General features: G+C 40.7%; 1 protein-coding gene across 1 annotated transcript in view; it reads left to right on the forward strand.

Annotated features, from left to right (window-relative positions):
- The window catches only part of mmut (methylmalonyl CoA mutase), a 55,807-nt gene extending 50,135 nt beyond the window's left edge, over positions 1 to 5,672 (forward strand). Inside the window, exon 13 of the mRNA XM_080453204.1 lies at positions 4,048 to 5,672. Within this exon, the coding sequence (XP_080309330.1) occupies positions 4,048 to 4,176 (129 nt within the window). The 3' untranslated portion in view covers positions 4,177 to 5,672. The remainder of the gene's footprint in view (positions 1 to 4,047) is intronic.
- Positions 5,673 to 11,498: the final 5,826 nt, after the last annotated feature.

Here is an 11,498-nt window from a genome sequence, read left to right on the forward strand (position 1 = left end):
GAGATTTATGTGCATCCTCAGTGGATTATGTCACTTGCAGATTACCAGTCTGGCATTTATTTAAGCTCTTTCCATTGTTCTACTTCTTGCTTCCACTGCTGTTTTCAGTGGTGGAAAGTAACTACAGTAAGTACATTTATTAGTACTGCACTTACTGTACTGTAGCTACAATTTTGAGGAAGTTTTACTCTGCGTGAGTATTTAATTTTTTTTGATACTTCATACTTCTACTACACTACATCTCAGAGGAGAAAATTATTTGACATCTTTAGTTACTCGTTACTTTTCAGAGATACATTAACCACTCAAGCACTATTTTATACGTAGGCTATTCGAAAATAGCTGATCAAAAGCTCACAACTTGTGAACTTGTAGATCAGCTGTTTTCGAAACATTTTGACAATTTGAGAACTTTTACTTTGGTTCTTTAAGTAAATGTTGACGCCAATTGCAACACTTTTGTACTTTTACTCAAGTAAAATTTTGAGTACTTTTATATTTTGGTATCGCTACTTTAACTACTAAAATCTTGACTACTTCTTCCATCACTTACTGCTGTTGGAATGTGTTTCTCTGCTCCACCACATCACCCCTGCCCCATCTGTAGAGTTCTTTGCGATTTATCTCCCTCACTCTGAAACGGTCGTCTTGTAATTTTGCTGAGAAATCAGAAATAAATTCTCACCTGCGTTTACATTCGAAATAAATTTCTAATCTATATGCAAGCTATACCGTGTAGAAATGTGGACTGTCCACAGCACATAAGTTCGTTGATCATATTTTAAACGTAATATGCTCACAGTCAGCATGTACAGTATGATATACGGTATTCTCAGAAGACCCTGTTAGATGCGTCCTTTTATTGCTGGACGAGTGAGAAAGAAGAGACATGACTTCACAGGAAACTGCAAAGAATGAATTAGACACATTGGTTTAACACTGGTTCATAAGCGGAATGCTAATGTTCTTTTTGTACACAATAGTGTATCATCACTGTCGGGTGGAAACCTTGTATGTCCAAAACAGTTACTTTTCACAAGCTCTTGTTAATAAATATATATAAAACCCGAAGACAGGCTTAACCACTGTCAAACCTGGCGTTCCTATTTTGAGCACAAATTGTAAAAATAAAAAAACGTACATACTGTACAAGCTTGTAGAATGGCTATTTTTACTACTTGTGTGTGACACAGCGAAGTATAAAATCTAGCATTCATTCATGAAAAAAACAAAAAAACATAATATGGAGATGCAAGGTTTCTGCCCAACAGCGACGATATGTACTGAATCTGGTGTGTTCCCATCATGCAGCAGAAGATCCCCACACAGATCATGTTGCCGTTGGTACGTGACGTTGTTGTCGAGCAAGCTTATTAAAAGCAAGCTCATTAAAATGTGACATATCTGCTGATGATGAGCTCTCGTAGGTCATTAATTTGATGGAATTGATGGAATTCCTGGTAAAGCAAACCTTTTCAGATGTGAGTAATTCCGAGGGAGCAGCCTCTCGAAGCTTTGAAAAAGGCTCATATGTAAGCGGAAATTAAGAATATGATCTATGATGTCTTTCACGTCCCAGGTGGCTCATGACATGAGACTGACAGCTCATCGGCTGGTCTCTTGAGTACTTGCCTGACAGATCTGTCGATCTCCTGTAGGCCAGTGATCCTTTTGTTCCCCTGGATGTGTGGAAGTGGAAGATTTACTGTGCCAACATGATATATTCATAATCATATCCAGTGCATATGAAAACCTTTAATTAGGACAGGGGTTTCAAACTTCAACCTTTTCATACTTGTCCATGCCAAGGACATTTTGAAAATGTTTGACAATAATGAGCAATAATGGTGTTGAGTGAGCGAGTTGTGTATCATTTACGAAGAGCTTGTCGTTGGAGCAATGAATACCTTTGCAGATGTAGACAGGAGAGACGTCAGATATGGTGCAAAAGCACAGTAGCACAGTACCAAATTGACACCAAATCTAAAGCCTTCCTGCTAAATATTTGTCTGTCTTTAGCATGTAAAGCTTCTGGTATATAACTGAAAACCATGAGTATGGGCTATTATTGCCAAAGTCCGCTCCTCTGCTTTTGAACTTTTGACTGTTGGTCAGCTTTTGGACACTTATTGTCTCCGCCAGGCCGAAAGGCATGGCGAGAGAGTATGTTTTGCCCCCTGTCCGTCCGTCCGTCCGTGTGTCCGTCATTCTGTCATTTTGTGTACAGCTAATCTCCGGCACCGTTGGCTTGATCGCAGCGAAACTGTGCACACACACTCCCTGGATGCCAGAGCAGAACCTCTGCCCAAATTTTTCAAATTAGCCTTTTATAGCGCCACCAGGAGGCCGCTTTTTGTAAAACACATTTCTTGACAGTACTCCTACAGATTTTATCCAAACATCACGCAAATCAGTACACATTATCTCTATATTCATGTGATCAACACGGATCTGTCCAATTATCCATATTTCATCCTGATTGGCTAAGGTTGGCTTCCAAAGTTTGCAGGATTGCTCCGTTTTCAACAAAATGCCTCAAATCATGAACGCAGCTTGCGATTTCCGTGAGATTTCACACGCACATTCCCACTAGGCCGAGGAAGAAATACCACTTGAAAATGTTCAAATCAGCCTCATAGTGGCGCTATAAATGGACGATTTGTGTTTTTAACTATAACTGCACCGATCTGCATGAAACCTTGCACTCCCTAGAGGCCAAGGAAAAACAACTGACCTGCATTTTTCACATTTGCCTTTCATAGCGCCACCAGGAGGCCGACTTATGTAAAACACATTTTTTGATATTAAGCCTTCAGAATGTATCCAAATTTCACGCACTTCGGTACACTTGATCTCTATAGTCATGTGATCACGATGGATCTTTTAAAATTTTCATATTCCATCCTGATTGGCTAACATTGACATCTAAAGTTTGCAAGAGTGGCCCGTTTTGAACAAAATGCCACAAATCATGAATGCAGCGTCCGATTGTGGTGACACTTTGCACGCACATTCGCACTACATTGAAGAACAAATGCCACCCTTTTAACATTGCCCTATTATAGCGCCACCAGGAGGCCTATTTTGCAACACTTTTCTCTTTTTATATTACTCCCACAAATTCAAACATCATGCAAATCGGTACACATATAGTCAAGTGATCAAGATAACCATCTTGACCGTCCAATTTTTCATATTCCATCCTGATTGGCTAATTCCGAACATTGCTGCCCCACAATAACCTACCTGACCTGGCGGAGACCTGTGCTCCGAGGAGCACTTTTTCTAGTTCTATTCTGTTCTGTGTGGTTTAGCTGTTTATGCTTCCCTGATTGTTTACTTTAGTTCAGTATGTTCTGTATTGGACTTGTAGTTCTGGTGTTTCTTATGTATCTTATTTGGTTGGGTTCTTGGGATTCCTGTCTGCCTCTGCTACTGTTACCTTTCTCCCTAATGTGATTACTGTTAAGCCAAGTCACCTGTGTCATGTTTGCCCCAACTTATGCTGTTTTGATTGTACATTTAGTTCACCTGTGTCTAGTTAGTTACCTCCATGTTAGAGTCTGACATCATTGTGCGTATGTTAAGCTTAGAGCCATCTGATACATTCTTGCTGTGTTTTTATGACCTGATTGGGGAACCCTTTTGTTTGGTTTAATAAAGAATGAGTTTAACTGCTCTCTGCTTCAATCGTCCTGCTTTTGGGTCCTCCTCGTCACTCATTCCTGACTATTTTATTTACGTCACAGACACGATCCGCAGCTAAGGGCCATGTTCATTTTCTACACTCTTATGTACTGTACTTGTGTGCTGTTTTAACATGGCAATGGATAAACACAGGATGACCACTGGAATGTGTTGATTCCTGCATACAACTTTGTTCCGCTCCCATTTGAATGCAAAACTCATCTCTAGTTCTGTCTTTTCTGGACACTGCACGCTGTGTTTGTTCAGCAACACAAACCTCACACAACTTTAACTCCCTGTGTATAACGTTTCATTACCGATTTGGTCTGATGTTTCCCTGTTCCCTGCTCCCCATTATAGGACTATGAGTTCCTGTACCAGGTTGGTGTGTCTTCCATCTTCGGGCCAGGCACCAGGATCCCTCAAGCTGCCGTTCAGGTCATCGACAACATTGAGGGAAGCCTCGAGAAGATCCGCCAGGCTATGTAAATATTTGCCCAAAATCGCAACAATAACGGTCTGATCCTGCTCAGTGTCAACCAACCACAGGTTCGATTTGATGGGAGGGGGGGGGGGGGTGTCCATGCCTCTGCTTTTGATATCCCTCCTCTGGTCATTCATTTTTATCACTGCATTACGACGCATTGTGAGCTTGTAGATAAGCTATTTTCGCTATTTGTCATATAACAAAGTACAGGGTTCCTTTAAGATTTTAACCTCATTGTCTGAGACTGATTGTCTTTCGTTTTTTGTTTTTTTGAATCGAACCCTGGGCCTGAGCATAAGAGACTGTGATTGTGCCTGTCTTTCTCTCTGAACTCACAGAATGTGTTGTATAGCCAATGATGTGATTAACTGATGCGTGGCACAGATGAAGAGCTCTAACGAAGTCTCTTCAGGTTGAGATGGAATACTGTATTCTCTGTATATCGGGACTGGAGATGAACACGCTTTATTCAGAGCCTCCTTGTAACCGTATGCAGAAAAGGGCAACAGGTTTATTCATTAACTGTGAATTTGATTTAAATATCAAAAGATACTGCTGCCCCATGTTCAACATGATGTCAACACGTCCTTGACCTTAACATTAGCTGTTAATTACATTTAGCAGCGTAATTTTATTATTTCCATGTCACACCAGTATAGTTAACATTTCCCAAATGGTACTGATATTGCAAATGTAATTAACAACTCAGTTGTAGTGAAGGAACTCCCAGAAGTTCCAGAAATATCCTTCTCTTTTTTTTTGGGGCCAGAGTTGTGTAGAAGAGTCACGAGGATTTGTTTTGTAACTTCATAAGCATAACTACACTTAACACAGACGGCAGATTGTCTGTTCAGTCATGGCTTCATCTGCTTAAACATCTAAAGAGGGAACATACCGTAGTGTGTGACTTGAAGTTGGCTAATTTTGCATATGGTGGACGTCAATTATGCTTTGTTGAGATTCTTTGGTTATTGTTTTCTTTAAGATTTTAACCCCATGGTCTGAGACTGAATCCACTCGTTCTCGATCCCAACCATTCTGTTGTGGTGTGTCTGTCTATCTAACAAGTCCAAGCCTCCAAGGAGGTTATTAGCTGGAAAGCGGCCTTCTATTTTTACGTTTGAAAATGACGAAACACTATCGATTGATTGATCATTTAAACAAACTGGCTCCCGAGATTTTGAAGTGGGCCCTGATCCAAAAAAGTTTGGGAACCATTGCTATAGCCTATAGTCCTTCCAGTAGCTGACCCTGGTTTGAATCCGAACCGAGGCGCTAGACTGCATGTCATTCCCTCTCTATTCCACCTTTCCTATCTCTCTGTTCATTGTGTGCATAAAGCATAAAATGCCCCCAAAAATATAGATGCCTCACATACATGTTTTCCTTCAGTCATTCTAAATGGGTAAGCTTTTGAAAATAGTATTTTTTCTATGAGTGATTTTGAATGATGTTATGAGCTCTTTGGATTGAACAATAAAGTTGAGTTTAAACTTGTGTCACTTTATGTAAACTTAATTCTACTCCAGTGGTTCTCAAAGCTGTTCATTTCAAGGATCCCCGGATTGCTCTGAATTCGGCCACGGACCCCCATAACTTGGTTTCAGTTACAGACCTGTAAGGGTCCATGTGGTTACTAGCTATCAATAATTTAGCACACTTGGGACAACTGATTTGGGGAGAAAATAGGGGAAGGAGAAAACAGGAGTGGTAACTTTTAAGCTAGTGAACATTTATAATTTCAAGTACCCCCAGTTTTATATTAGGCCACTGACCCCTATTTGAAATTCTATCTACGGTATATTCTCTGTAAAATACTCAAATTTGACTCAGAGAGTGTACTAATGGAAGCAAATGGACCTGTAAAGGGTCAATTTGCTTCCATTTGTACACTCTGAAGAGTTACAGACCCATAAGGGTCCATTTGGTTCCTAATTCAATCATTTAGCTGGGGACCTCCTGAAGGGCGCCTGGGGGTCCTCGTACCTCATGTTGAGAATCAGTGCTTTATAGCTTTTTCCATCAAGTATTTGGATGCAACCCTAAGTTGGAATCGAAGGTTTTAAGTTGTTTAAAATCAATAAAGAACCAGCCAGAGCATGGCTCTTGAGAAGCTTTCACTGCAGAGAAGTCAATACTTCCAACACCGAGGGATGATGCCGAGTTACACACTGCCCATTGATCCATCTGCACTTCGTTTAATCGTTTCTGTCGAGTGGAAACCTCATATGTCCAAGACTTACTTTTCAGGATTCAAAAAAAAAAATTGCAGATCTATCTACAAGCTCAAAATGTGTCGCGATGCGACACGTTTTGAGCTTGTAGATCTGTTATTTTTGATACTTTTGTGTGACACTATAGTATGACAAAGTAGGGCATTAATCCGTGGGAAAACAATTAACAAAATATGGAGATAAGAGGTTTCTGCCCGACAGCGACGGCATGCTAAATCTGTTGCTTCCAGATGACTGAAAAAGCCATAAGGCTTGTGATGGGCAGCAACGAGGGTTTGAGGTGGAACTTGATTTCATAGTATTAAGTATTGCTCAGAAGCTGGGCAGCGCCGACAATCAGAAGATAACTAGCACCTGCCTGCAATCAGTGATTCGAGGCAAGTGCAAATGGTATCCGGAGTGGCAATAGGGACACCATTGTACTACTAGCTGTAGTAGGAACGCTGAGGATAATTGACCATTATGCTGCGTTCACACGGGCAGATACAGAGATACAGTCTACCATTCATTTTCAATGGAAGCCAGCGACATGAAGAAACAAAGCAACATCCGACGTTTGTAGCTGCTACAAAAGATACAAAGCTACGAATTTAAGTTGAGCTTCCAGATACAAAGATACAAAACCACAACTGTAGCTCCGATGACGCAGCGAAGGGATGGCGTCAACGACCGTGTTGAGCAACACAGATACAGTACAAAGCGACAGAGCGACAAATATGCTGTGTATCTTTGTATCTTTGTATCTGTGTGTGTGAACGCTGCGTTCACATTAGGCGCTGAAGCTGTCTGAATATTAAGCAATAGGTCTACCCTATAACCAAAGGTAGGCTATAATATAAAGAACATATTTATATATATATAATATCTTTATATTATAGCCTATTTTTGGTTATAGGCTTCCTCTGCTAGCTCAGCTGATTGCATACCATGTCAAAGCTAACTCCTTGCCACCGCTGGCTGGCTCTGGTTTATGCGAAATATATACTGTACATATATTTTGAGAGCCCAAATGAACCCAAATATTTGTGGAAAATATATATTAGATTCCAAAACAAAACATGCTGTGTTGTGAAATGTTTTTGTCATCGCTGTATCTGTACTGTGTATGTGAGCATACACGCCATACTCCATCAGTCTGACTCAAATGTGGTGTTTATTTCCACCAAGGCTCTCGTGATCCATTATAGATTTTACACCACGTTCACACTACTAAGTGTTTGCTGAAGACTTTGGGCTTTTAGGGGGATGAATTTATATGGCAGGGAAACAGACTTCCTTCTGTGAATTCTAACCCCATCTAATCCCCCGTCATTTCTTGGGTTTGTCGAGTTCCCTCAGTAAATTATGGCATAATTTTACAGTATTGACTGACTTTAGTGGTGTTAGGAGAATAAATGTTTTGAAGGCGAGGTTGGAAATTAATGCAAATTCTATGTGTGATAGTAAATATTTTGGCCTTAAAAGTCCTGACACTACAAAAGCTATTTATTATTTTTATTACATTCTTTATTTTCATTTTTCATTTTTAAATAACAATCCAACTTACACTGTCAATAATCGATCATTTGGGTCAAACAAAATGTCACACACCCAGACAACTTCCTGTGGCTTTGCATTGAATCCAAACAATCCTCCAACACAATAACATGTTGCTCAGTCGTTAAAACAGCATCTGGGAAAGTAATTGGCACCAAGCACAGATGAATCAAACTATATTACAGAATACTGACAAAATTGTTAATATTCTGCACACATTAATAAACGATTACTCCTAGTATTATGTTCATGAAGAAATCAGGCCCTCTCACTATGTCAACAACTAATGACTGGGTAACTCCTAGAAGAACAAAACAATTTCACATAATACTATTTCACATTGAACTTTTTTACACACACAAAAACCCATCATAGACCTTTGTCAGGCATACATCGTGAGGAAACTTTTTAGAAATATTTTTCTCGAAAATATGTTTTTTTTTATATTACATATTCTTTTTGTCATATGACAGCAATAAAGAAGGACTAACAGTACATGCACAGTAGGTGTGACAAGTGAAAACTACCCTGAAAACTCCCTGAAAACTACTGATAACGTTTCGGTCACACAGACACGCACCTTCCTCAGGCATGCCTCATAAATTATCCTACGTGTACCTTGCAAAGTGGCAGTGGGCTGGATATCTTTTATTGTTGATGTTGAAGAGCTTTTCCTCTGAACCTGTGCACTTCCAGATGTCCTGACTCTCCGGACTATAGTTCCGCAAGCCTTTCTGAACCGGGAGACTTTCCGACGTCGGAAGGAATTGGTGTGCCAATTCCTGGTGTGCCATCTGTTTCAAATAACTTTATTGACATTGTCTACCAGTAGGTGTCCTACCCGACACCAGAGTTGAAAATACTCAATGAAAGAATACGGAGACCATCTCCAACCACTGCAGATGAACTAGTTGGCCCCGCCAGGCAGGAACGGCCAAAGGGATGGCCAAGGGAATATGCTTCATCATGAGAATGTCCGTCCGACTTTCTGTCCGTGAACAGCTAATCACGGACACCGCTGGACTGATCAATGTGAAACTTTGCACACGTAGAGATTTTTCCAAATTGACCTGTTATAGCACCACCATGAGGACACATTTTTTTGCTACCACTCAAACAGATGTAGTCCAAACCTCACACAAATCAGTATACATCATGTCTGTAGTCATGTGATCATCTGTCAGATTTACCCTATTCCATTCCGAATGGCTCTGATTTGCTTCCAAAGATTGCGGGAATGACCGTTTTGCCCAAAATGAACAAATCATGAACGCAGCATCCAATTGTTGGGAAACTTTGCACTCACAGAACTGCCCCCCAATTTTCTTAATCTGCCATATGGTGGCGCTATAACTGGCCTATTCACGTTTTGGCTTAATCCGTAGGTCGTACAATTAAAATAGATTTTTTTCCTGGATTCCTTGGATCATGACACAACTCCTGATATAGGCCACGCCCATTTCCGCCTGGCAAGATTTTTCACCATTTTGCCAATTGGTACACCAAATTGCCAATAATGAACGCAGTGTCCAATTGGAGTGAAAATGTGCACACATACTCCCAGCAGGCCAAGGAAGAACTGCCACCCCAAATGTTTCAAATCGGCCTCATCGTGGCTCCATAACAGGTTGCAACGCGTGATCCCAAAGCCTATACCACTTGTGCAAGGACGCGTTGTGATTGGCCAGTAGCCACTTTGAGTGGCATTTGGGGCAAACGCTCGCCCCAAAACATGATTTACTATTCTGTCCCTATCGCTACGTAACTCGGACGGCGCTGAGTTCAGGCTCAAGCGAACTTCGCAAGGTTCGGCACGGCAACTTGCTTGCTTTAGCTTGGTCAGTGGTGCCTCTCGTGGCTCAAGTTCGCTTGAGACTGCGCGCCTCCGTCGCGGTCCAAAACTATACTTAACACATTGGCTGCCATGGCTGCCAAAGACGCAGATCTGCGTTCTAAAAAAAAAAAAAAACACTTTTTTTTTTTTGTTCTTTTCTTGTTTTTTGACCCAAAGACCAAGGAGATATGATTTATCGAAGATTTAAACTCCTATCCACTTCCTTGTTAACACATTGGGTGCCAAAACCGTATATATACGGTTTTGCGCATACTAACGTTGAGTGCCAAAACCGTATATATACGGTTTTTGAAAAAAAATGTCATTTAATTTTTTTTTTTTTTCCTTCACAGCAACAGGAAATATCACTCCTACAAGATTTAGACTCCAATCCACCTCCTGGTTAACTTATGACTTCAAAAACCTGTATCTCGGCTCCTGTGCACTTTTTTTTTTTACAATGTTAATTTAACTATTTTCAACTGGCTGCAACTATGGAATGGATTTCCGAATGTTTTAAATTTTTTCCCCCCGATTGTACGAGACCTGTATGTGTGTAATGAGGGGATCACCGTGAGGACGGTGATCACTGAAAATATTTTGTGACTACTTGAAAAAGGTTCAAAATGTTTAAAAAGTCCTGGCACTCAAAGTATAATATTTTAATAAACCTCTGGCACCCAATGTGTTAACTTAAAACTTAAAACTACTTTTTTTTCTCAATGAAAAATCTCTGGCAGGCAACAGCTAAAAATCTGAAATAATTGGCAGCCAATGTGTTAATCGACAAAAATGTGTCTGTGGTTGTCGTAAAAAGAGTGTTGGCAGCGGGATTCGATCACGGGAGGGTAGGGTCGGCAGCTCAATGCTCAGCGAGGCACACCACCAGTCCAGTCAAAATAATAGGGTTTTGAGCTGTATTAGAATGTGACCATGCCCCCACTGTTGGTAGACGAGAGGCAGTTCCGTGTTCGTCACAGAAGCGGCCCGTGGCTATTGCACAAGCGGTATAGGCTTTGGAATGACACGGTTGCAACACAGCCCTGGGTAGGCAGCCTGGCCAGACGGGGATCTGCGCTCCAAGGAGCGCACTTTTCTAGTTTACAATTAACATACTCTGCCAAACAGATTAAGGTTTAAAATAACATTTTCTAAATTAAAATAAGTCCCGGATTGTAACTTTAATTTCATTCTGTGGCAGAAATGGGCTTCCACGTTTCCCTCATTCTGATTGGTTATAATTAAAATCTTGTCACTTCACATAATGTACTACTGTGTGGTTTATAAATGGTGTGTGTGTGGGTGTGGGTGTGGTGGCTGTAATTATACAGTATATTGTATAACATTTGCATATTTTTTTAGTTTTTAGTTTCGTTTTTTTAAAGTGAGGTTTTAAAGGTTTAATGACATTCACTTTTACACCACATTCAAAGTCTTTGTCATGGTCCTTCAAAAGTGTACAAAAAGTTTTAAGTGAAAATTCCATTCCAGTGATCAATGGCAGGTGTTTTTCTCTCACATTTCTAAAGCCTTTTCAACTGCAATGAAAAAAGAAATCTTTGCCTGCGGGTGTCGCTGGTGAGGGATTTTGCCTGTCAATCATCGCCTCTGCTCCGCCCCCCCCAAAGGAAAGGATAGGGGAGGGGAGGGGCGAGGAGGAGAGTGGGCGGGATTAATCGACTGTGACCTCACTGTCGAAGGGCCAAGCTCAGATTACTTT

This window comes from Gymnoscopelus braueri (genome assembly GCF_963280865.1).
Source record: "Gymnoscopelus braueri genome assembly, chromosome: 16".
Taxonomy (NCBI): Eukaryota; Metazoa; Chordata; class Actinopteri; order Myctophiformes; family Myctophidae; genus Gymnoscopelus; species Gymnoscopelus braueri.